Below are 27,177 nucleotides of genomic sequence, written 5' to 3'. Positions count from 1 at the left end.
TTTACTGCTGGGATACCTCTGGCACCAGGCTGGGTCTCCAGTCAACCCAATTGCTTCTTTCTGGAAGCAGGGAACAATCTTTAGAAGTTGCTATATTTACTTGAGAAACCGTAAGTGCCATTGGTCTCCATAACTATTTGGGATCTGGAGGAGAAAGCAGGAAGCAACTCTCTCATTTGTGTACCGTCTGTGGTCTGGCTAAATCCTGTCCAACCCTGGACCTTGTTTTAAACTGTCGCTAAAGATCCTCAGACAGTTCTTTGGTGAACTTGGGACTAGGTGTTATGTTGATTTCTCCTTCTTCACCCTTTCTTTCCTGCCACTCCTTTCTGCACATGAATGTGGAGTGGGTCTTAAGTAGGATTTCAAGCCACAATTCTTCCATAACTAATAGCCATCAGTTAGAAAAGGTAGCCATTTTTAGAATCTTCTAGAAACGAGTGCCGTTTTTATCACCGTCCCCTCTTCCCTTCTCCCTGACACTTAACCATCCATTGCTACCTTTGTCCCGGCTAGTATGTACAGTGCTGTCCTTCTGTCCCAGGGAGCTTTGTATTTTTCCCTACGCCCCTGTTCAGCTGGTGGAAATCTGCAAGGCTCCAATGTTTCCTTATAATTAAGGGATGCAGCCAGTTGGGCTCTACACCCACAGCTTGACCTAATTCCTCCCTCACATCTGTTCACATAACACACGCAGAAAAGAACTTGGCTTTTCTGCCAGTACAGCCAGGCCTTTCCACTGGGCTCCAGAGGCCTTGGCTCCGTACCTGGCCCCAGAGAGAGAGAGAGAGCTTCAAGGCCCGGAAGCCTGAGCCCATGTGGAACACTGAATGAGCTGCCTGCGTGTCAGGCCCTTAAATGCCCTTGCTGTTCCCTCCGGGGCTGGGTGGATGGAACTATCTGGCTGCAATCACTCAGTTACCCTGGCTTTTAGTATTTGGCCAGTCAACTGGAGACCATTTGTCAATCACTGTTGCAAGTATAACCCTTTATGGTGTTTTCCCCACCCAAACTCTCTTGGAGATTTAATCGCTTAAATGGCATATGTACCAATAAAAAAAAAAAAATCATTGTTCTGCCACATGACATTCATCACACTCCAACTATAAAAGCCACTGGAGCTGACAGAAAGGAGGGCCTTTCAGGATGGGGGAGACTGTTCCTAGCTTCTGAGTACCACACTTATAAACCGCAGTGACAATTATCTTGCAGTGCCAGCGTATACCGTAATGACGGGCCTTGGTTTTTTTTTGTTTTTTTTTTTTTTTGTTTGTTTGTTTTTTTTTTGTTTTGTTTTGTTTTTTTTTGTTTTGTTTTTTTTTTTGCAAATGGCATTTTTTTAATAGGTCAAGGGAAATGTTGGCCTATAAACTTGTTTTGAAGGAAAAGAAGAGATACCACAAGCTTCCCAGCTCTGGTTTTGTAGCACTAGGTTAGCACTGAAAGCCTCACACATGCTAAAAGCTGAGTAAATCCTCCCTACCGTTAAGCTATATCCCCATCTGTGGTTTGCTTTGGTTTGCTTTGGTTTTTAGCGTCAGTCTCAGGTACCGTAGGCAGGCCTTGACTGTATTGACTCTTGATGCCTACCTTTACCTCCCAGCCTCTGTCTTTCCAGTAGCTGGAATTACAGACCGGTGCCACCAGGCCCAGAACCTCACAAATGTGTAATGTTAAGCTTTTTTTTTTTTCTTTCTTTCTTTCTTTCTTTTTTTTTGAAACAATACAATGTAGTTTGATTACCTTCTTTGTTGCATGTGCATTGACCTGTAAGTCATTTTTATGAAGAAGATCGTAGGGCAGGCAGGGAGAGTATTACCATTGACCATGTCAGATGGCATGTTTTATGGACATAGACAGAGGTGTTTGGGACACTCACTCACAGGAGACCCTCGTGTTGGTTCCCTTGCAGGTGGAGAGGAACACGTGTTTGAGAATTCCCCAGTCCAAGATGAAAGATCTGCACTCTACTCTGGAGTGCACAAAAAGCCATTTTTCTATGATGGCTCTCCTGAGAAACCTCCAGAGGATGATGCAGACTCTCTCACCCCATCTCCATCATCCAGCAGCCTGGATACTTGGGGAGCTGGCCGGAAGCTGGTCAAAACCTTCAGCAAAGGAGAGAGTCGGGGCCTGATTAAGCCCCCTAAGAAGATGGGGACATTCTTCTCCTATCCAGAAGAAGAGAAGGCCCAGAAAGTATCCCGCTCCCTCACAGAGGGGGAAATGAAGAAAGGTCTTGGGTCTTTGAGTCACGGGGTAAGTACCGATGGTGTTTTCTTCTATGACAACCATCGGCGCAGGCACCACTTTCTGGTGTCCCTGGAGGAGGTTCAGAGTATCCGTAAGCAAATCCGCTTGAAGAAAACGGATACTAATTACTCCTGTTCCAGAACTTTTCTCTGCCAGCGTCCCTCCAGAAAAGGAGTAAATGGCACCACCTGTGACCTGCTGCCGCGGCCGAAGCCCAAGGGGGGCGGCGGCTGCGGCTTCCCTGGCAGGAGGGGCCGAGGGCGCACCTCGGTCAGCGAGTTCAATATCACCTACGTGGTGGAGCGGAGCCTCTACAGCCACCTGAACCTGACCCAGCTCGTGCGTCCTGCCTCGGACAGGACGCTGAGCAAGGCCGAGAAGCAGGACCTGAGGCGGTGCTTGCTGGAGGAGGATGAGGAGGCAAAGAGGAAGTGGGCTGCCACGGTGGACCGCTGTACTAAAAGGGTTCTCTTGAGAATCCACCAGAAGTCTGTGAGTCGCCAGGATGGTCATGAGGAAGGCCTTGTCATTTCCGTGATGTATAGTCAAGCGTTATGGCCTCTCTTCTCGCAAAGCTGCCTTCCTTCAACTAACTCACCACTTCGGGGTCCATTCCTCTGTCACCCTCCGATCTCTCACGGTTCTTTCTCGAGCGGTGCCTTTTTCTTATTTCCATCTGCCCTCTGGTCAACTGAAGCTGTTTGATATTCTTAACAGAAACTAAACCTTGAGGTTGATCTTCCAGGGTGCAGGGGTGGGCTTTGGCTACCTTCTAGGAGTGGCTGTCTTCATACCCAGCAATCTTGTCACTTGACCCCAAATCAGGACAGTAAATCCTGGAAGAGACGCCTGCATTGATCATGAATAAAAACAATAGGAACGAACTGGTGGACAGTCTGCCATCAGATCCTCCAGTCCTACTCTTTCTTTAAGAGTAGGACCAGCCAGAAAGTTCTTACATACATTTAAGAGAGGCGGGGCCGGGGAGGAGGGAAATCACTTAAAGCCTTCTTGTTTTAATTAAACTAGTTCGATATTTTTTACTTTTTTAAAATAGAGGACTTGGCACGTAGTAAAGGGCTTACTTCTATGATTGCTTGTTTCGTGAATTTTTGTTTTTCAGTTTTCATACTGGGGGATCAGGGAAGCCTGGTTTAGCTTTTCCTTGCTTTCAGAGAGTGACTTAGTTCAAACTCGAAAGTATAGATATTCCCCCTGGATTGCCACCTAACTTGGAGCTTGCACAATGGCCCATGTAAAAGGGGACAGAGTGAGGCGGAGCTGGCATTGCTGTGCTCTGGCACCTTGCTTAATCCTCCCAGGGCCGCTGGCCCAGAGCCCCTTTGAACGATGTGAAAGAACCTGTGGGGAAGAATGGGCTTCCACGGTTGCTTTTCCCAGGGTTCCTTCGGGCTCATGAATAGGATGCTCTTGTCCAGAACTGTATAACTGTAATTTAAATTCATGCAACCAAGTTCTGCTTTTGTGAAAACGAAGACGGATTGGCCACCGCCATCCTTCAAGTGACCTCCCCTGGTTCTCAGAGGATCTGTGGGTCTTTCCTCACTTTGGGGTTTTGAAAATAATTCCCATGTGTGTTGACTTCCGTCCTAGATTTTACTTTCTGCTTTTTCCCATCCTTATGAGCCTTGCAGCACTATTTTTTTTTTTTTAAATGCTACCGGTCTGTTGAGAAAACTTTACTTCTGTCTCTTTCTGTATCCTAGCAGCAGTGTTTGGATTTTTCTGGTTTGTTGTGTTTTGTTTTTAATATCAGAATTTTCTTCGTTACCCATTCATTCAGTCTCTAGTGTGCTCTGACCCCCATATCTTTTGTGCAACACTGGGTTTGGTGTCAGGGCTGAGCCAGGTTCGTCTGCCAGCTGGCCTCCAGACATCAGCACCACTCACTAAGGATGGCTCTGTGAGCCGGGGACTTTTAATGTGCTAAGAGCTGAAGACAGTACCGGGCAGTTTGAATACCCACTAAATAATGTGTTCAGGGCCAAGTTAGAAATCTGTGCATAGCCGCTCTTGTGAGTACAGTTGTATAATTAGAAGATATTTAGAAAAATAATTAGAAATATTAAAAAAATAATTTCCTCGTTACTTGGACAACATGGGCTAAGGTCAGTGTCTTAAGAGTAGAAAGTGATGGGCATCTTTGATTGGCTTTCTTATTTTATACTGGGCTTGAACCCACAGCCTCATGCATGCTAAGTAAGTGCTCTACCACTGGGCTACACTCTCTTCTTTTCGTCTCTCACTTAAAATATCCCTTTCGTCTTCCTTCACTTTACCCCAAAGTGCACAGTTTGCTTTAATCTTCAACCTTGATCATTTTTGTCCTTCAGAGATGCCATACTTGCTTGACCAAACCTCGGGGAAATGAGAACGCTTTAAATTCACTGGAAACAGTCACGTGTCTTGCTTTTAATTTTTATTCATTCAAGTCTTTTTTTTTTTTTTTTTTCTTTTTTTGGTTTGTTTTGAAACACAGACTTGCATGACATTTTGGAATCTTGTCCCTTTTAAATTCAGTCCCACTCTGGACATGTACTCAATGCATGCTCATCCCATTGGCTCACTCTTCCTCATCCCAAGCGTCAGTCAGAGAACATTTTTATAATTATCTGTACAAGCGATGAATGAGCAAAAAAAAAAAGTACGGTTTGCTTGAGCTTCGTTGATATAGATCACTGGAACTCAAAGATTATTTTTTTTTCATTGTTCTTTTTAAAATCCGTTTTTCCTGCTGAAGGAGTGTGCTCCTTTAAGAACTGGTGCTCTCGGGAGAGGTGAGAACTTCCTCCCTTCTTAGTGCTCCATGCTTGTTAGCGGGAAGGAACCTGCCTCGGATATCTTAGCATACAACTTGGAGAGATTCTAGCTGCTGATTCTGAAAACCGGTCCATTCTTCTAGTCCTTTACTGTAGGGCATAAATGCATACAGCAGGCACATGCGAACCTAAACAGGCTTCTAATTTATTACAGTCATCCTTTCCACATAAATTCCTTGTGCGTTATTTCATGTGCATCAGAGGAAAGCATGCTGGGCCCCAGTGTTACAGGGGATGTTGTCATTTAACGCATGGACGTGCAAAAGCCATACAGTGATCAGACATCTGGGCGCCACCCTGTGTCTGTGAAGCCCTGAGTCACAGGAAAGGAACTAGAGTAAAGTCCCTGCCTTTGCAAAACTGAGAAAAAGAATTTGGCACCGTAAGCTCTGAGGGAATGTTAATGTTGAAAATTTGAGTTGTGGGGTGGCCATGATATTTTTTCCCAGTTAGGTGAGCTATATTGGTCTTCTATAGGGAAATCTTTCTCATTTTATGGACTGGACACAAGCTAGTTGACTGTAAAGAAAGTGAGACTACTAGCTGCCGATATTTAGTATAAAATTGAGCTAACTTCCACTGGAAAGGGAATAAGTAGGGTTATTGAAAGCAGTGGTGTTCCTGAGAGGTTGGTGGCTCCAAATCCCCCTTTTCCCCCTTCCATGTACCCAAAACAGAGTTCCAGCCCCTCGTTTGCATGTTTATAGTCTTGACTAAAGCTTACAAATCCAGGGGAGTTTCAGCCTCTCAGCAGAACCAGAATGAGACATCAGAGAATAAACGAATCTCCAGGGTGTCTGCTTTCTGAGTGCCCCTGTGCTATGGTCAAATATGCGACGTAAAATAATATCTCAATGGAGAGCCCTAAGTCAGAGAATTTTAATACTTGAGCTGTGGTCACACAGCGAGTAAGTAGCAGAACCAGAAGTTGGATCTGTGCGCAGGGTTAAAAGCCTACTCACTTTCCTCCTAGACTGTGTCTACTTTCTTGATGCAGTACAATGTCTTAAGTATATCTGGTTAAAAGAAGCAGAGCTTAAGTATGTACTCTGCTTTTCTGTTCATCTCTCTTGTTTTGTGGCTGTCATTACGGTCTCTGAGCAGCAGGTCACACAGAGCAGCAGAGCCCAAATCCGCCATTCCCGTTTTCCTACCAACTGCGTTTACAATGTTACAACTTAAAGTGCTTCGGAGACAGAAGACCAGCATGAGCGTCTGATGCTGTTTTCCTTTTAATTGCTAGAAAAACCAGAGAAATCAGACACATGTTCCAGAAGCAGAAAACTCATAGAAATATAAGTAGTTTCACACATTTTGAAACCAACTTAAAAGTACGATTAACTTTTCATCCATTTTTACGACAGCATTTTTTTTTTCCTGCTGAAAGTGCAGTATGTACTCAGGGATAATCAGTCCCCCTCCGCCACCTCCACCCTGTAAATGTGATGTCATCCACTGTGAGAAAGGGGTTATAAGCAATCAAGAGGAGTAGTTAGATGGGAAAGTTATCTGCATTTTTGGCCAGGATTGTGGGGGTGTTTAGTGAGGACCCCACCCCAAGCCCCCACTAGCCTGACTAGGTACCTGTAAACATAACCACCACCACCACCCCACCCTGGCGTTTTAAAACTAAACAAGACAAAAATAATTCAGAAAGGCCTGCTGTCCATGGCAGAGCACAGGACTCCCTAGATCATGGAGAGGTGAGGGGACTTTCCTGCACTACATTTGTGAAGGTTAATTTATTTATTTTCTTAGAGTCCCTTGTTTTGCATATTACAGGACTTTTAGACTCCTAGTGACCTGTGTGAACACCACATAAGAAAGGTCTCATGTTTCTCTTCCTCATGTCTCATGCCCTACTTCCATCCTGTACATGTATGTGTGACTCAGAGGTGCTTTGTACTGGGGACACGTGTTGGGGTGTCTGTGTCTGCTACGTGAGCATAACTGGATTATTTCCGCCCTCCCCCTCCTTCCACAGAGAACTTGTAGTTTCGGTGGATTTGACCTGACAAATCGTTCTCTGCATGTTGGCAGTAATAATTCTGACCCCATGGTAAGTAGGCCACAGGGAAAAGCAGTGGATACAGAATTGCAGTGACCTGAGTGCCAACGGGTGCCGCCCTCCCCTTTAGTGTCTTGGATAGTTGATTCTGGCCTTGCTCAGTGGTTCCAAACTATATTTGCAATGAGACTCCGTTGCTCCCAATCTTGAAGACAGCCTGCTGTCTCCATGGAATGGCTGATGACAGCCTGTACTCCTCAGAGCGTCTTTAGTTCTTTAGTGTTTTTTCCAGTATTCTGTAAGCAGCACACACAGATTTGACTCCTGTGGCCTTACATGCTTTATAAAGCTTTCCCTATGAGCTTTCCCTTCTCCGTAGCCTCAGTTGTCCACGGAGTATATGATCTGAGGCAACCCTATGATGTGGGCATCACTGAGCAGTTATATAGGATCAGTTATAGTTATTATAGGATCAGTGCCTGGACCACCAAAGCCTGCAGTAAGTGTAGGTGTTCTCATGTGAGCTGTCCTGAAACAAGCCCAGTTTTCATGGTGTCAAAGCAAATCAGGGCCTTGATTACCAAGGTTAATGTCTCCTCAGACATTCTTATGGGCCATGGTCAAGGGCCAGGACACTATGGTAGTGTTTAAAGTTCCCTAAAATTCAGGCCTCCAAGGAATAGGTAAGCTTTACATGGTTTTGCTTGTCCCTTAAATATTCTGCCTTGAAACCATAAAATGAAGAGTTCATGCTTTATGGTGGTTATAATCTCATGTCAGCCAAAATACACATCTGTGAGATATGAAGTGTTACGGAATTTCCTGCAAGATTTAAGCTGTTTTATTTTGGGTATCAAATTTTATTGATTCATAAGCCAATAATTTTATATTTGTCAGCTTTTAAAAACACAGAAGTCCCCCTCTCACCTTCCTGTCTTCAGAAGGTGTTTTTTTTTTTTTTTTTTTTTTTTTTTTAATGCAAAATAGAATGAGAGGTGGCCACAGTCTAGCTTGTTCAGAGAAACAAGTTACACTCTTAGGAGCTGGTCATACTGAGCAGTTCTATACAGCTTAAGGTGCCCTCGTGCCCACCTTCTGCCCTGGAGATGAGTCAATATGGACCCCTCCATTCTCCCCAACTGCTGAGGTTACCTGAACATTGGATCCTCTAGATCATTCTTCGCTGGTGAAATGCAGCCCCTCAAGTGTTTTTAAATGGTAGGGGTGGGGGGGAAACATAATTGGAAAAGCGTGTACTAAGGTTAAATAAAATAAAAAGTGCCTCAAGACCCAGTATAAACTGGCAAACAAAATACTTCTTGGTAGATTTTAATTTCTAATCGCAAAGATAAATAAAGCCTCTGCTCTTATTTATGTGACGCTCCCGGGGAATGCTAATATTTTTCTGAGGTCTAGCACATTAATGGTTTGAGTAACGGAACTGGTTTGTAGCCGTATCTCCTAGGACTAATGGCGTTTACGTTCCATTTTACAGGGTAAAGAAGGAGATTTCGTGTACAAAGAAGTAATCAAGTCCCCTTCTGCCTCCCGAATCTCTCTGGGAAAAAAAGTGAAATCAGTGAAAGAGACCATGAGGAAGAGAATGTCTAAAAAATACAGCAGCCCGGTCTCAGAGCAGGTATGTGGTCATCTTGCAGAGACCCACGTTCTTGCTGAGGATGGTCTGCCTAGGTTATTGAATGGTGTTATGGATGTGAGTTCTTGGGCATTAACTGGTCGCTAGACCAGGATGTATTTGTGTAGAAAAAGCAGGCAGTTCGAGAAACATTCATTAAGCAGTTAGGGCTTTCTCAGAGCTGGGAATGTAAATGTATCATGGCAGGCAAGTTGTGGCTTGAGTCAGCTGGTCACCCTGTACCCACAGGCAGGAAGGAGATGCAGAGACATATGCTGCCATTCAGCTTCCTCTCGCCTTTGTATGTAGTCCAGGACCCCAGCCCATGTAGGGTGGGCCTTTCCACCACAACTAAGAACTCTAGGAAACCCATCACCAGCACACCCACAGGCTCATTTCCATGGTGGTTCTAAAGCTTATCAGATTGACAAGATGAACCCTCCCAGCAGGCCCTCCATTTCAGAGAACAGAAGACAGGGCCACATTTTTACAAAGAAGGTTCTTAGTGTGGCAGGCAGTATAGCTCTATAGAATAAAGCTTGTGAACGTATTTAAGAACAGGGGGGATGGGAGGATATTTTTCTAAAATACCCTTGTTATTAAGTACCCATCACTAGGTGCTTCCTCAAAAAGAACCCTGCAGAGTTAGAGAGCCTGCTCAGTGGTTAAGAGCACTGGCTGCACTCAGAAAGGACTCAGGTGTAATTCCCAGCGTTCACATGGTGGCTCACAGCAGAGTGTAACTCCAGTTCCAGGGAATCCAGTGCCCTCTTCTAGTCTGTACAGGCACAAGGCACACATACATCCATGTAGGCAAACACTCATACACCAAAAATAAAAATTAGTAAATCCCTTTTTGTAAAGTGGTATTAGTCAGCTGTCTTTTCAGATGCAGGATATATTGTTCTAGATGTATGTAGCAGGTCTGAAGAGGGATTTTACACAATCCTTTCTGGCTAAGAGATTCCATTAGTCGTGCAGGCTTATATATGGGGTGAAAGAAGGCTGTCTTACTTACTGGGGTTATAAGCCATCAGTAGGATATCATGAAGCTGATGTCTCACCCCTGATTCTTCATCACTAGAAACATGTCCAGCTTCTGTGTTAATTGCACATGTGGAAGGAGGGAATCCTGGAGGTCTAAACTTTGAGATAGTTTTGACTTGAATACATAAGGAATACATAAGGAATCTTTGAGATAGTTTTGACTTGAAATACATAAGGAATGTTCTTGCTCTGGCTAGCCAATAAAACCAGCTGGGACAGCAGGCATTTTTGCTCAGCTGCTGCCCCCTGGTGACTAAACACCAGCATCTGCCTCTTCCAATCACTCAGCAATTTATATAAATAGAAACACTCTGGTCAGTTGTTTCTAAGAAATACGATTTTTCTTAGTGTAAATGTTTTCCCCCATGGAGTTAATGAACTGCCCTCTGATTATATTCCTAAATATTATGTTAAGAGTAGACTGATCTTGACCTACATTTGAGGCCCAGCTTGTTCTGGGCTACCGAGCGTACTAAGTCCTTTAACCTTTAGCTGTTTTCATATATGGTAAAAAGAGTCATCCTATAAAATTTAAAAATACCCGTTTGAACTTGAAAAACAATCGCTGAGGGCTACATATTTGGATGTAAACAGATTTAGCTTAAAGGGAGGATATTGTATGTGAGATCGACCACAGGCATAGGCAGCAGTTTGACTGGTAAAGTCGAGGACCAACCACTGTAGAGCGTCACTGTTCTGCTCAGAAAACTCAGTTCTACTGCTGTTGTTTCAGGACTCGGGGCTCGATGGGATGCCCGGCTCCCCCGCCTCAGTGAAGCCTGACTCTGAACAAATGGACAAGCCTAAGCTCAAAGCCGGGGGCTCTGTAGAAAGCCTTCGGAGTTCCCTGAGTGGCCAGAGCTCAATGAGTGAGTATGGTTTGTAGTGTTTTATGCCTTCTCTTTGGAGTTACGGTCAGACGTTCCTTTGAGCCTCAAGTTACGGCAAATTAAAGATGAGTGCAGCCGGAACCTTGCCCTTAGGGGGCTATTATATATTTCTTCAAGTGTAGTGCAAAAGAGGAATGTTTAATTTTGATTGGTGAAGATAGGAAATTTATCTCTGAGGACGGACCTAGAGAATAAGCCAAAGGTCAAAGTACATGAAGATGATCAATGGGATACAGGGGTCTGGGCAAAGGAGAGGACTCCTGTGTGACCCTGATAGCAAATATGACTAAGCTTCCCCAGGACCAAAGACACCTGGTGTTGACCGAACAATGAGGAAGAAGACGTAAAGTGTAAATTCAGAACTTTAAGCTCTCTCAGGCAGTGACTTCACAGCAGGGCAGCACACCACAGCATCCTCCCCCGGTGAATCTCCGAGTCCCAAGGATTCCTGTCACAAGGACAGGGTGCTGGGAGTCCCCAGTCAAGTTAGGCACTGGATTAGGATAACAGAAGGCTCACCGTAGGCCTGGCTGTGGTCCTGTCAGAATGTTGCGGCTCATAGCTTCCCTTCCTGGGCCTTTTCTGATGCACAGAACTGTTGGTGCCTTTCATCTTTGCTCCCTGGGAAGGCTGTGTTCAATCCCCTATGCTTTCTGCTCTCCCTGTTCAGGTGGTCAGACTGTGAGCACCACCGACTCCTCCACCAGCAACAGGGAGAGTGTCAAGTCAGAAGATGGTGATGATGAAGAGCCACCCTATCGGGGTCCCTTCTGTGGGCGTGCCCGCGTACACACTGACTTCACCCCCAGTCCCTATGACACCGACTCTCTGAAGCTCAAGGTAGGCTTGCCCTTCTTCTTGGGCAGTTAGCCCAGGCCCTCTTGTCTCCTGGAAAGGGTTTCTCTCATCCCTGCCAGTGGATGCTGGACTCTTATCATATAGACTAGATCATGTTTTGGCCACACTGGTCTCCTTTCTAGTGAAAACAGAACCAGACCATGATGAAGGATGAGGAAGCTGTGTATTGACTCTGTTACCATTGCTTCCTCCCTGGCCCAGCCCTTTGACCCCAGCTTCCTTCTAGAACTTTCATGCCCCTCCTTCCATGCTTCCTTTATCTGAAGGAAACAACCACTCTCTGTATATACAGGGATGTTTATGTGCGACCTAAAGATGTAATGGAGCATAGTTTATAGGATGTGGCCACAGGTTAGGAGACACCCTCTTATGACTGGGGGCAAGGATTCCAATCTGACTGACAGCCTGGATGGCAGATAAGGCCTGCTCGACCCTGCTGAGCAGAAGGTGGGGAAGGTTGTCACCTGGGGTCCGAATGGCATCTAGCACAGTTAAAAGTATCCTGTCTGCCATCCACCAATCCCCCAGTCCTACCCTGTCTCAGTCACTCAGAACGGAGGCCTGTGGTGCTGGAGTGATGGTTCAGTCAGTCAGTAACATGCATGTACACCAAGCACGAATACCTACCTAAGTTCATATCCCCGGCACCCATGGAAAAGCTAAGGATGTTAGTGAGTCCCTGTAAAACCAGTGCTGTGGGTGTAGCGACAGGTGGGGTATTCCCCAGAGCTCATTGGCCAACCAGTCTAACCAATCAATGAACTCTCAAAACTAAGAAGGAATACAAGGAAGAAAACCACCGGACATCCACCTCCGGTTGCCACGTGTGCACATGTGCACACACCCATATCAACATGTATACATTGCACATGTGTATAAATACACACACGCTTTTGTAGGAAGGAAGCTGGGACTGTAATCCTGACCATGTAGCATTTCCCCAACCATCTGAATTACGTCATTGCTCAGACTTAGAAATCCGCCTAACGGAAAGATCTTTATTCCCCGGGCCCCAGAAAGGAGACATTATTGACATCATCAGCAAACCACCCATGGGCACCTGGATGGGCCTGTTGAACAACAAAGTTGGCACGTTCAAGTTCATCTACGTGGATGTGCTAAATGAGGAAGAGGAGAAGCCCAAGCGCCCTACCAGGAGGAGGAGGAAGGGAAGACCATCCCAGCCAAAGTCTGTGGAGGACCTCCTGGATCGGATCAACCTGAAGGTCAGTCACTTGTTACTCTTGTCATGCATGTGTCCTTGTCACCTTGTCCTCTCTCTAAACTGGGTGAGTGATCTATGTCACCTTGCATTTGTGACCCATTAATGTTATGAGTATTTTATAAAAATAGTTACCAGTATTCTAATGTTACCCTTGTCCATCACTAGGGGTGATAACACAGTGTAAGCCCTAGATCAGAATTTGCTTTTTTTTTTTTTTTTGGAGGACTCTAAACAGAAATCCAAGTTCTGCCCACAGGGATCATGAGGCATCTGCCTTCTCACCTCTCCCTGGCTGTGATTGCCAGCATCTTCTAAGAGTATGGCCACAGTGGTGGACTCTAGTTTTTAACTTATGAAACATCTTGATCCTGAGAAATTCATAGGGTTTGCTACGTTGGATTTTAATAAGCCTCCCCCGCTCCGATGTAAAGGGAAGTCTTCTCACCACAGGCCAAGTGGTGATAAAGGAATTAGTTCCTTCTTAAGCCATTAGTGAGTGAACCTATACACCCCTATCTCCTACTAAGCTGTAAGACTGGGAGGCTCAGAATATATTACAAATGATACCCATCTCTTGATGAGCATAAGGAGGACTGTGGAAAATAGTCTGAGGTGTCTGAGGCCAGTTGTGTGACATGGGTCACATGGTTGGGCCATGGACTCACTTTGATCTTGTCTCTGTGCCTTCCAGGAACACATGCCCACCTTCTTGTTCAATGGCTATGAAGACCTGGACACCTTCAAACTCCTGGAGGAAGAAGACTTAGATGAATTAAATATTAGGGACCCAGAACACAGAGCTGTTCTCTTGACAGCGGTGGAGCTGTTACAGGAATATGACAGTAAGCGCTCTCTCTCTCTCTCTCTCTCTCTCTCTCTCTCTCTCTCTCTCTCTCTCTCTTTCCCTTCCTCCCTCCCTCCCTCCCTCCCTCTCTGTCTCTCTTACACACACATACTCTCTCACACACACAGTTAGACAAACAGCAGCAATATCATTATGATTATTATTGGCAGCAACAGGCCCCAAATAAGCTGTCATCATGTGCTTAGGGTACCTGGAGTCACCCAGTTGGTCTTCTTGCCAAAGCCAAGGTTAACTTTGTATTATGACAGAACAGTTCACAAAACAGACATGCCTGTTAATATGGTGTGAAAAGAGTGCCAGGGCCTTTCTGAAGGGGCCAGTAGGTTCCCTGTTGTTCCCACTGGAACACACATCCATCAGTGGGTCATAAAGAATCCCTAGTTTGGCCTGGAGAGATGGCTCAGCGGTTAAGAGCACTGACTACTCTTCCAGAGGTCCCGAGTTCAATTCCCAGCAACCACATGGTGGCTTACAATCAACTCTAATGGGATCTGATGCCATCTTCTGGTGTGTCTGAAGATAGCTACAGTGTACTCATATACATAAAATTAATAAATAATTGGGGGAGGTGACCACTTAGGAGTCTCCTTGCCCATCTAAGGGTTAATTATTCTCCAAAGCATGAGTTGTTTTCTTACTGAATAGGCTTAGCAGTGAATAAATCAACCGATCAGTTTCCAGGAAAGAAGGATGTCTCTCTGAAGTGAGTGTGTGGAGCAGGAATTCCCGAATTCAGTACAGGAGCTTACTCTTTATACTGTTTGCACAGAATTCAGGACATTCATGGGTTTTGTTGAGTCCATTGCTGTTGCTCTGCTAAGCCAGGCCTATCATGGTCTTTATTCTTCAGTCTGACATAAAAACATTCTTAAAGTATTCATCATGGAGGGTGTATCCTTTCCAGTTCTTCAATTCAAGTGCATTTTTTTTTTATGTGCTCTGCTTCCAGGGTGTAAGTAGCCAGTGGATTTCTATCACTGGAAGACACATCAAAACCATGGGTAATGATGGGGGTGGGGGGAGGCCCGCACACGTCATAAATGGTCTCCAACTTAGGGTTTTCTTGCTTTTCCCATGCCAGGAGAACAATACACAGTTGTTAGAAACTATACTTCGAATTTTGGTTTCTGTTCTTTGTCTGGCCAAGCAGGCTGCAGTCTGCACACCTACAGAGATGAGCAGTGGCAGTGAGCTGGAGCCCTGGTCAACTCTGAGACCGTGATGGGTAACGGCTAACACTCTGCAGTGTCCCAGATTGCCAAATAGTCTGTTCAGTGGATTAGGGGAGTTAGCATCTTAGTTTATAATATCCGAGTACACTATTGTAAACTGAGGAACATTTGCATTTACTGGCTACATAAGACTCAAGAGAAAACGAAGCAACTGCGTTGGTAAATTCACTCTTTAAATTATTACCAATAACATAAAGGAACACTATCAATAGAAGTCGGAGCCTTAGACGTGGTGGATAATTGTGAGCGTGACGTCACTAAGACCACTTAGGAGACAAGCCTCTGGACACATCTGTGAGGAAATTATCTAGAGTAAATTGGCTTTGGTGCATGCCTGTGAAGGATTGTGCAGGTGAGGTTCGTCAAAGTGGAAAGACCCGCCTTTGCTGTCGGTGTCACCATGCCATAGGCTGAGGTCCCGGACTAAAGAAAAGACCATGAACTGTGTATTAACTGTCATCTCTTTGCCGATGACTGAATGCCATGGGCCCAGCTGCTAAAATGCCTGCACCCACAGTTTCCCCACCAGGATGGACTTTACCCTAAATCTCTGATAAACTCCTCAGCCGCTTTTATGAGGGCATTTTCTCATGGCACCAGAAAAAGTCACTAATAGACAAGGGAAACAGGCAGCCTTCAAGTCTAGCTTTAAAGAATGCCCTCTTACTTGCCATGTTGCTTCCTGACCAGGTCTCTGTAGCATTTGATTTTCTAGAGCAATGGTTCTCAACCTGTGGATTGTGACCCCTCTGGGAGCCAAATGACCTTTTCCCAGGAATGGCCAAGGACTATCAGGAAACACAGATATTTATGTTTTGATTCATAACAGCAAAATTACAGTTATGAAGTAGCAACAAAAATAATTTTATGTTTGGGGTTCACCACAACATGAGGAATTGTATTAAAAGGTCACAGCATTAGGAAGGTTGAGAACCGCTGCTCTAGAGAAACCCCGGGGTCTCTGGCCAGGCTGTGTAAACAGTCTGCCTAGTGACTGACTGGTACAGGAGACTTGCTCCATCAATATGAATTAATGTAGAACCATCTGTTCTTCTGAACCGCATCTGCTCTGAATTATATGCCGTTTACTCTTTACAGAGGACAGCTGGCTTATATACAGCATCCATTACATTTCCTGTTTCCTTCAGATATCAGAAGAGCAAAGCTAAGCCCTGCATACAGGCAGGGATCTGAGCCTAGTTTGACACAACGCATTTGCTTAGACCCATCGTCCTAGGCTCAGGTCCTAAGATTTGTACTAGAATCATTTCACAGGATGTTAACTTGGGGAGGCTCAGGCAGACTCCTTGTTCATAAATCCCATTTTGGGTCTTTGCATTTGCACTGCTTGGAATTTCTCTTGATACTTAAAATGATATTTCCTTTTATTGATCTTGAAACAAAGGCTTCCAGGGCTCACCAGCTCTAATTACTGTCGAGAGGCCATATTCAGATGCAGCCTAGTGAGGGAAGAGTTTTCCATCCAATGCAGTTAAATTCATTATATTTAAGAAATACTTCCTCCAAGTACCTCAGTGACGTAGAGAAACACAGTAGTGTTCTGCCGAACTCAGTTTGTTTGTAGTAGAGAGAGATCAAGTGAGGTTCTTGAGGATATTGAAGGGACATCTTGAAGTTTTCCTAGCTTGCGTTTCCACTGAAAGTATTAAGTTTATCTCCAGTATTGCTTGGAATCCAAACCTTCCCAGTGTCTCCCACATACGAGGAAAGGTGGTCTGTACTCAGCCTTCCGTTTGGAAAAGACGGCCAGCTCGCTTCTCCGTAGACTCCTTTAGTTCCTCTAAATGAAAACACTCTTAAAATTGTTTACTTAAAAAAAATTGTAGTAAAATCCATATATATAGAGTTTGCCTTCTTAGTCACTGCCTTGGGTACTAAGTGGAAACAGCCTTTAGAAGCTGGGTGTGGTAGCTCCCCCTTGGAGCCTCAGTTTACTGTTTCTGAGGGAAACAAGCATTGAAGCAAGTATGGCAGGATTATTCAAAGTTCCAGGCAAGCCTGGGCTAAAGAGAGAGACTTTGACTCAAAAGAAGAGGTGTTGTTTGTTTTTGTTTTTTTTGGTTTTTTGGTTTTTCAAGATAGGGTTTCTCGGTGTAGTCCTGGCTGTCCTGGAACTCACTCTGTAGACCAGGCTGGCCTCGAACTCAGAAATCCACCTGCCTCTGCCTCCCAAGTGCTGGGATTAAAGGTGTGCGCCACCACTGCCCGGCTGTTGTTTGTTTTTGTAAGACTCTTAATTAAAGTTTATTGGAAATATGGAGAGAAATAAAATGGATGACTAGTCTGCTGTGTAGGAAATATGGTAAGCCCTTTGAAGGGGCTTCTCTCCAGGAGTCCCATTCCCTCTCCTTATTCCTAAGAAAAGCGCCTTCCAGAAACCAGTGTGTGCCCGTATATGCCATTGCTTTTGCTATTTGAGGATCTCAGTGTCTTTGCATATTCAGCCCCCAAGCCTGCTCACCTATGCCGGCTCACTTGTGGGGGTGGGTGCGGTAGGGAGGCAGTTTAGACCAAGCTTGCTGAGTCCCTTCAGGTCATGACCAAATGGGACTTCAGCCCTTTTGGTGACGACAGTTGGCTTATTCCTCACGGTCAGTTTTGTCTTTTCTACATTGGCATTGAAGTTAGTGAGTTTGAGAGAAAAGTTTAGACACATAAAAGAGTCACCTTCTCCCTGGTGTGAGTGGTGGCTCTAGCCCCGGTCAGATGTCTTCCTTATGACTGTCAGTTGCACCGTGCTTCTCTGCACCAGAGGGATCTTTCCCTTTTCTGTAACAACAGGACGTTACAGTGCCCGGTAAGGCTGGGGTCCCAGGATGCACTTCCCAGCAGCAGCACGGGTCATGATTCTCTTTTGTTGGCTCTAGTCTGCAGTCTGCTCTGCTGCTGTGTACACTGAACTGCGGCCACAGGGACAGATGAGATCCCTTTCACAGGGTACTCAAGGACAGCTAGAAGCCCTCATTTCCAAAGATCGTTTTCCTAAATAGCATTCTAGACGAGAACAAGGGTCAGTTCAAATCCACAGGCTCTTCCACAGGATGAGGACATCAGATCATGTTCCAGTTTTGGGGTTGTTTTAGGGGGAGGGATGGGATTTGTTCATGTGCTTCCAATTTGTTAATTTTTCCCACTAATTGTTTGATAATTGGCATTCTTCGGGCTATAATTTAAGAATGTGTTCTGACCTCCTCGTTGGCATTGTACATGTTACAGAATGCTTTCCCTTTGAGAAATGCAGACAGGAAGTGGAAATACGATGGTGGGACCCCACCAGCACAAGCGTGGCGTGGCAGGCCCCAGCCTCTCCACGTGTTCATTTTGATGGTCCTGAGAAAAGGCATCATAGTCCTGGTTTATTGATTGATTGATTTTTGCCTTTGTATGTGTGATTGGAGTGAGCAGCTGAGAGGAAAGCAGAAAGAGAAAGGAAACTTTGAACATTGCAGAAGACAAAAGATTTTGTTTCTCCCTGTACAGGGTCAGTTCCTCTCTCACCAGCCTTCCTTTGACTGAGATCATACAGTTGGCCACATATTGTTAACCATAGGCTAACAACACTCCCCAATACTTATAAAGCAATATTCCATTTGACACTTATATAAGCTCCCAAATTTGGAGAGCCTGTAACATAAGTAACCTGATGTACAAGTCTTCCAGGTGTCTGACAAGCACTTGATCGAACCCGCTTTTTAAAGGCCCCATTCACACACACTGCTTCTCACTGATGGTGCTGTCTCTCAGCAGGACCCTCCTCCTCCAGTACCACAGTAGCACACTCTGTATTTTTCCCCCCTGTGGCCTTTCGCATGGTGGATACATTACGTGAAAGAGAAGTGTTCTGATCCAGCTAAGCTCGGTTTTGTTTGTTTTTATTTAGTTCAGCTTTAACATGTGTCACTTCAAGGGATGAAAATCCAGCTGACTTTGGAGCTCCTTATGCTGTGTTTTCATCCCCCAGGTAACAGTGACCAGTCCGGCTCTCAGGAGAAGCTTCTGGTGGACAGCCAGGGCCTGAGTGGACGTTCCCCACGAGACTCTGGATGCTATGAAAGCAGCGAGAACTTGGAAAATGGTAATGTTGGCCCAGACCACCAGAACCTGCCTCAGTGTCTCCTGATTTCAAGTGTTTTCACAGGCTCCACTCTCGTACGGAGATGAAGCCAGTGGCCATCTTTCCGTTTCTGGCCTTGTCCCCCACTACTCTTCCGGTAACCTCTGTTTAGTCCTCCTGGCTCCTTTGTGGCATTTATAAATACCTGAAGCCACGAAACCTAAATTGTGTGTCTCCTGAGCCCTTTTCTTCACTTGGAAACCACTAAGATCTCAGTACTGGGAACAATTAGGCCCACAAGGAAAACAGTCGGCCAGGTAGACCATCCATCAAGGGAACCCCAGCGGCCGTATGTTGTAGCCGCACGGTCAGATTCCGGAGGCAATTACCCCTAGAGAGGGTGACTAGAAGGCTGCATGTCTTATTTGTGGCTTCTATCTTTTAACAGTTGGGAAGCAATCAATACGTAACTCTCAAAGCCCCCTCCACACAGGGCCAAGGTCTTAAACAGAAAGATTAAATGGCTGGTGACTCCGTGGCTTCCTCTTGTGTCGCCCAAGTTTCCATCGTTACAAGATTAGAAGCAATGGTGAAGGGTTCATACCACCACCACGTTCATCTCTGCTGACTGAACACTGGAAGGCTATATCAAAAACATACCCAGGTTTCATACCCTTTAGTGGCCATTGGGATTCCCACCTGGTAGTAACAAGTTAGGCCCTTTCTTAGCATTTACTGAAGCAAGCCGTAGGTTCCAGTTTGTTAGTGAATTGTGAAATCAATTAGTGACCCCCTGGATAACAGTTTTCTAGGACACAATAGAAAGCATCAACACATTCCATGGGGTAAGGCTTAGTGTCTTTAGTGGCATTACCGTAATCTTTGTATCGGATCTGTGTGCTAGGTTGGTGGACCTAAAAAGTTATTTCTTAATGTCAACCATGTTTTTAAAAAAAAAAAAACAGCATGAGAGCATTATTTTGGGCATCCAAACTGGTTCTAAGGTAAAGTAAATAAAGTCTTGAGTTCAAATTCTTGTGGTACAACCAACCACACTCGTAGAGCAAGCCCTCACCTCTGCATTTACACCTGGCCATGTAGCCTACCTCACACCGCTAAGCATACTGGGAACCTAGAAATTTACCCCTAAGCTCTGCCACCCAGAATGTTCTGTCAATTTGGGAAGATAACTGATGCTTAACATGTAGATAGCCCTGGTTAAAATGCAATGCAAAACAGATCCAGGAGCCCGGCACTGTATCATTTTTAGCAAACAGCAAATCCTTGGGTACCTTTGGAAGGCTTTTGTTTTGTTTTTGTTAATAACTTTTCTATAGCTGAAGCAGTCAGGTAAAGTTAACCTCAGCAGTGCTGGGTTAGTACCGAAGAAAGATAACAGTGCCAAAGGCTTTCATGCCCAGGAGAATTCAGTTATATCTATTGAAGAACTGAATTAAATAAACTGGCGAGCCATCCTTTGATCTCAAGGTGAACTCAAAGCTCTTCCTTTATGACACAGAATGTGAACCTGGCATTGATACATATGGTTCATATTGGGAGGTAATAAGAGAAGAAAATATTTCTAAATCCATTTAAGCCAATGGATTTTAATAAGAAAGAGTTTTCCATCTAAACTGGTTTTGGGTTTTTTTTTTGTTGTTGTTGTTGTTGCTTTTTTTAATGATGTGTTCGGTGAGGTATTTCCCCCTTGCATTTAGCTGTAGTGATTCTTCTGTTAATTAGAAACATAGCCAGCACTAACAGTAACCTATCTCCATGTATCAAGAGAATAGCAACCTATTAAGGAAGGGCTAGTGCGTTTGCTGTTTGACCAGTGTAGAAATCCAGGCGGGCAGAGTTTATAGTGTGAACTTCTTCCTAATGGAGGGCAGGCACCATTTGGCTGGGTCTCTGCTTTGCAGGGCATAAAATATTTCACATACTGATGTGGGTCTCATCAAAACAGGATGGCCTCATTAATAAAAACTCCAGTTGAGGAGAACGCTGTTCTCGGCTGCTGGCCTTAGGGTCTGCAGTTGGTCTCGGCCTGCAATGCTTCATGTTATCAGTTTGAGTGAGCTTAGAAAGCTGTGAATTCATGGGAGGAAACTTTCTCCCTGCTGATGAAGGGCCAAAGCCCTTGGAATGTCAGCCCTGGGCCTTTTCTTTCTGTTCCATTTCCTTCTTTGTCTAGACTGCCTCATACAGAGGTGGTGGTGGTTGTTGTTTTTATCAAAGAATACCTTCACGTGCCCTAAAGTAGCTACTCCCGTACCGAGTGGGCACCATCCAACCCATATTTTTAAACCCTCGCTATCAAACTGGCCCCCAGCCTGATCTCTCCCTGCTGCAGTTTGTATATTATACCCAAAGGGTCATGCTACTTAGTGGGGAAGAGTCAGGATTCTAAACTGAAATGCCGAATTTGTGATGTTTACTAATAGGTTAGCAGAAAAAAAAAGTCTCTTAGTTAATTACTTAGTAGCTTTTCAGAGGGTAGACACAACCATTTCTTTGTACTTTCCAAAAATGTGTGGTGCTTACATCTTTTTTCTAGAGTAACATAATCATGTGGCTTAGAATTACCTGGAATTTTCTCAGGTTTACCAGACTAGCCACTAGGGACACAGCAAAATGTCTTATTAACAGAAGAAGAGACAAAGCACCGTTGAGTGTGTGTGTGTGTGTGTGTGTGTGTGTGTGTGTGTCTGGTATCTGGTGTCTGTGCGTGTGTACACTCACACATGTGCATGTGCTTGCTGGTACCTACACATGAGCCTACATAGAGCATGTGCCCAGGAAAGCTTGTCAGACAGCAGCTGCACAGTGAATATAAATCAAGAGTTATCAAGTTAGCGGCTTATGTCAAGCTGATAGCTCAGCTAGCAACCCCTATTCATTTTAACCAAGACAGTAACTGTGCTAGAAGCATCTGAGGAAGTATTTTATAAACAGTCTCTGGTGAAGTGCTCCCTTCGGCTTGTTTACCCATCCATATCAATCCTCATTTCTGGGTATATTTATTCAAGAAGAGCAGCTTAAAGGAGAGCATGATTAGAAGTTTTGTTTCTCTTCTTTTGATCACCCCTTCATGGGTACCATTCATAGACCCCCATTCTAAGGAATCAGTTCAACCATGACTTCAGAAAACCATATCCACAAACAAGAGATCTTACAGTTTGGTTTCTGAATGTGTTGCCAGTCTTTCTTTACCAAAGGCAGCTTGGAATAGACACTAGCTCCAACCTTCTGCTTCTGCTCGACCCAGCGTTTCTTTTCCACATAACCAATTAGTTTCAGTCTCTATACGTGCTTTAATAAGACTAGAATTCTTTATAAAAATGGGTCCCTAATCACCTACTTGTTTTTCAACGTCATATGTGATGGTTTTGTTGGTCCCTTAGCTCTTGTTTGTACATCAATTTCATTGACTTTAAAACGTCGTCGTAAAATATCTCCTTCTCTCACAGGCAAAACTCAAAAACCCAGCGTTCTGCCCACCAAGTCATCCACGGAGTCCAACTTAAAGTCTTTCAACAGGAGTCAGCCAGGCAACTATCCAACATTGCCTTTAACAAAATCAGGGGAGGTGCGCAAACAGGGAGAGGAGGGCAGGCTAGGACGAGATCTAGCCCCGGACACTGCCAAGTGCTGTGACGTGCCCTGTGTGACTGGTTTAAATAAGAACCGAAGGAGCCTCCCAGTCTCTATCTGTCGCAGCTGTGAAACCCTGGAGGGTCCTGAGCCCGTGGAAAGTTGGCCCCGATCCCATTCCCTGGATGACCTTCAGGGAGATGCTGAGGTTGGCAAGGACGTGCCTACCGAGATGCCGGAAACCTCTCCTAAGAATGTACCAGAAGTGCCACAGAAGACATTTGCCTGCATCTCCAAGGCTCTGCCCCGAGGCCGAGATTCCACTGCAGAAGATGTGATGCTTCTGACCCAAAGCAAGAGATTTTCTGACCCCCCGAAAACGAAGGCTAAGAAATTAGATGGCTCCATGGTGGCCTCTAACCTTGGCATAGGTCCTCTTCAGAGTATACCCAGAAATTTCGAGGCTCAGCCTCCTGTTAAACCCAGCTTAACAAGGACGTCTCTTGAGGGTCTCAGAAAAGGACATGACCACAACTCCCCAGGCACCAAAGAAGGGGTAGATGGGGAACAGAGTGCCCCTGAGACCAGGACACAGTCCAGACATCCATCGCAGCCCCCACCTGTGCCGGCCAAGAAAAGCCGAGAGCGCCTGGCCAATGGCCTGCACCTGGTCCCCAACTCAGAGGCACCCATTCTGCCACTGAAGAAGGCCAGCCCTGCCAGCCCCGTCAGCCCCAGTGACTGCCCCTCTCCCAGGGAGCCCAGGTCCTCCTCGGGGACTGAGCCGGGCAGCCCAGTCTGCACGAGACCTCCACCCTGGCTGGCCGAGTTGCCTGAGAGCACCAGCCTGCAGGAGCACGGTGTAAAGCTGGGCCCAGTGCTGAGCAGGAAGGTTTCCTGCATCCGAGGTGTGGACCTAGAGATAATCACTGAGAACAAGCTGCAGGCTGAGGGCATCGATCTCACCGAGGAGCCCTACTCTGATAAGGTATCCGAGGCTTGGGCCTCAGGGCCCTGTTATTCCTTTTGGTTTTTTGATTTGGTTTTTCAAGACAGGGTTTTCCTGTAACCCTGGCTGCCCTGGAGCTTACTCTTTAGACCAGGCTGGCCTTGAGCTCCCTGCCTCTGCCTCTCAAGTGCAGGGATTAAAGGTGTGCACCACTCAGATAAGAGCCAGGAAAGGCTGGGGGTCACGTGTGCTGTGCAGACAGCATGGGGCACTCTGCCTATGGCCTCTGTGAGCTGGGAGTGCAACTTCCTACCCCTGGGTTAAATACAAACACAGCTTTGTGGTTTTCTTTTCCTCTTACTTGGTTTTAGTTTGTGGCAACTGTGCTTTGCAGGGATCAGCACCAGAACTGGCCCCAATGGGATGGTGTAGTGGGCAAGAGACTCAAGTCTAGGGTGCATATCCCACAGCAGGTTGTGTCTTCGTTTCTGTGTAGTTTAACTGGGGTTTCAAATAGCCTGCATTATAACAGGTTGTCATGAACAAATACAGGTAACAGGAGCATATATAGAAAACTGTAGCACCCTTACAGTTCAGAGTTCAGATGAACTACAGCAATTATACAAATATCTATATATAACAGGGGTTGGGGCATAATATGAAAATCTCTGATGCACCAAAAACATTTATACCTGTACTGAAATACAGTTCTCATTTGAAAAGAGAAGAGAAAAAGGCTACCAACACCAAAGCAACTTTGAAGATAAATCAGTAATAATGGAGATGGCTTTGCTTCTCTTCTGGAAATGCATCTTCTGTTATAATGTGTCCCCAGGAGTCCTTGTTATTAAATCCTTATGATCATGAACACCGCCCAAGAACACCTTCCCCATGTCCCATCCCCCCCCCCCCCCCCCAGGCTTTCCTTCTTTTCCTCTCTTTGATACTCCATGACTGTGTACCTTTGAAGGGAAAATAGGGAGAGTTTGTAATGTGGCCTGGTGATTAGTGGTGTGATTCTTAGATGAAGGGCAAATAGTGTCTGTAGAGTAGTGGTTTGGCTTTCTACAGATTAGGGGACTGTGTTCAACAACGCTAAGGAATCAAATTTTGTAAAAATGGGTTTAAGGCATTGGCCTGAAAAACACAGGACTGTGTTGTCCTGATTATGTTTTGAAGTATTTCTTTAGAACTCATCAGCATTTGTAAGGTGAAGATACAAGCATGCTCCTTTTAAGTGTCTGCCCCGATAATAAATAGGTTATGTTCCTTTGAGCTGAAACTCTGGATGTTGTTTTCTGACAGCTAAGCTGTGTGTCTTAGGTTGAGATATGTCTGGATGTATCTTAGGTGGGGGTGTGTCTGGATGTATCTTAGGTGGAAATGTGTCTGGATATATCTTAGGTGGGAATGTGTCTGGATGTATCTTAGGTGGGGAATGTCTGGATGTATCTTAGGTGGGATGTGTCTGGACCACCATTCATGCCATATTTCCCTTCCCCCCCCCCCAAGCATGGCCGTTGTGGGATCCCTGAAGCCCTGGTACAGAGATACGCAGAGGACTTAGATCAGCCTGAGAGGGATGTTGCCACCAATATGGACCAGATCCGGGTGAAGCTGCTTAGGAAGCAACATCGTATGGCGGTGAGCAGCCCACATTTTGGGGGGACGCATAGCTTTCTGCAGTATATTTAGTTACAAGACCAGTACTGGTAGGTGTTGCTAACACAAAGACTTGCTAGAGTCCTAGGAAAACACACCAGGGAGAAAACAATACTGTCAGCCTAGACTGGGCTTTTATTTTTCTGGGTTTTATGTGTATTAGAACAGGACTCGTATTAGAACCACTAAGCTCCACTAATTCTTTTTTTTGTGTTTGTTTCTCTCTTTTTTTTTTTTTTTTTTTTTTTTTTTGCTTTTTTATTTGTTTACTTAGAGACATGGTCAGGTTAGCCTCAATTTGTGATCTTCCTGCCTCAGGCTCTTCAGTGCTGAGATTACAGGCACATTCTCAGATGCCCAAGTCTAAGACAGTTTTAGAAAAACAAAAAGGGAAATTCATCCTATCTCAGCACTAGCGACACCTGTTCTTAAACACAGGACACCGAACTTCGGCTAAATAAGTACGTTTGTTCAGGAGCTCTGTGTGCATCCCACAAAGATTGCAGGTGACAACAGTGTGTTAGGTCTTCGGCGGAAGATGCTGACACAGCTTTTCTTCTCATTACACGAGAGAAAGGCGTTCGGATTAGTGAAGTAATTAAGGTCTGTTAAGTAGCTTGGCTTAGCTGTTGTACAACTTTTGCACTTGCTCTAAACACTGTGCTGTATGCCCTAAGTATATAAAACCTCTACCTCTCAATTTTAAACTAGTCATCTCTGGGCACACGGGCGGCAGTAAAGATACAGCTTTAAGCCTGATGGTTTTCGCTCATCAGATCATGAATCTGTCTTAATAAAATTAGTTTTTTGTTATCAAGATTTCAAGGTCTTTATTCTATGGCTTAGCCAGTTACATATCCATAAATTTTTAGGGTTTATTCCTTTTTATTTTGAATGATATAGTGAAAGGCAGCTTGCTTTAAAACATACCTGTGGACGGTGCAATAGTACCTGAGGATTTATTCTCTGGTGAGAGTTTGCTTCGTCAAGATCATACGAAATCAGGGCTTGCAAGCAAAGAACATGAACATGAGTACTTGAGGTTCATCTCCAGTACTGAGTGCTCCAGTACTGAGTGCTCCAGTACTGAGTGCTCCAGTACATGGAAAAAGTCCATGTCGTACCCACACTTGTGATCGTATGTGTGGCTGGGGAGGGAGAGACAAAGGGATCCTGGGATCTCACTGAGCACCCAGCCTAGCGGAATCAGCAAGTTCGAGATGAAAGCCAGAGACCCTGTTTCAAAATAAAAGATGGATAGCTCTTGAGTAAGAACATGGAACGTTGACCTCTGGCTTCTGACCTCTGGCCTCTGGCCTCCAGCCTCTGTGCCTTTGTGAATCTGAGTACATGCACAATTGTACAAAATTGTGTAGGCTTTTACACCCTGCAAATCTCCTTTAGAAAGACATCTTTTATACAGCTAGCAATAAGTCTCCAAGGTCCATTTCTCTGTCCTAGTCAGCTCAACATTATTATGCTTTAAATTGTTGATTAATGGTATATATTTAAATATTTAAGTTTCTGGTTGTTAATATAGAGTCAAAGTACAGTAGAAAATACATTTTATAAAAGCCAGCAAGTATCTTTTTTTTTTACACATTCAAGTTTGTCTCTAATTTTTTTTTTTTGTTTGTTTGTTTTTTTTGTTTTTCGAGACAGGGTTTCTCTGTGTAGCCCTGGCTGTCCTGGAACTCACTCTGTAGACCAGGCTAGCCTCGAACTCAGAAATCCACCTGCCTCTGCCTCCCAAGTGCTGGGATTAAAGGCAAGTTTGTCTCTATAGTTTACCTTAGTTAAGAGGTTTCATGGAGACAAAGATAACAATAACTAATGTAAATGCCCACAGCCTGGAGCCTTATACACATAAGTGGGGTTTGATCTAGTCTGAAACTCCTTTTGGAATCTTCTAGAGATAGTTCCATAAAAGATTTTTACATTGTTGAGCAAAGTTCTTTATGTTGACTTTGACATCTCTTGGCAACGACGTAGCTCTCTCAGCCAGACCAAAGGTAACTCACGGTGCCTGTGCAATCTTCATGA

General features: G+C 44.9%; 1 protein-coding gene across 3 annotated transcripts in view; it reads left to right on the top strand.

Moving 5' to 3' along the window:
- Positions 1-27,177, top strand: part of Sash1 (SAM and SH3 domain containing 1) — a 166,798-nt gene that overhangs the window by 136,371 nt on the left and 3,250 nt on the right. For all 3 annotated transcript variants that reach the window (XM_076926829.1, XM_076926831.1, XM_076926830.1), the window contains 10 exons: positions 1,913-2,259; positions 7,078-7,152; positions 8,597-8,740; positions 10,518-10,653; positions 11,345-11,514; positions 12,549-12,758; positions 13,449-13,599; positions 18,837-18,950; positions 22,400-23,511; positions 24,985-25,116. In XM_076926829.1, the coding sequence (XP_076782944.1) occupies positions 1,913-2,259; positions 7,078-7,152; positions 8,597-8,740; positions 10,518-10,653; positions 11,345-11,514; positions 12,549-12,758; positions 13,449-13,599; positions 18,837-18,950; positions 22,400-23,511; positions 24,985-25,116 (2,591 nt within the window). The remainder of the gene's footprint in view (positions 1-1,912; positions 2,260-7,077; positions 7,153-8,596; positions 8,741-10,517; positions 10,654-11,344; positions 11,515-12,548; positions 12,759-13,448; positions 13,600-18,836; positions 18,951-22,399; positions 23,512-24,984; positions 25,117-27,177) is intronic.

This window comes from Arvicanthis niloticus, chromosome 28 (genome assembly GCF_011762505.2).
Source record: "Arvicanthis niloticus isolate mArvNil1 chromosome 28, mArvNil1.pat.X, whole genome shotgun sequence".
NCBI classification, from domain to species: Eukaryota; Metazoa; Chordata; class Mammalia; order Rodentia; family Muridae; genus Arvicanthis; species Arvicanthis niloticus.
The sequence above is the reverse complement of the archived record's forward strand: the minus strand, read 5'-3'. Positions and strand labels throughout refer to the sequence as shown.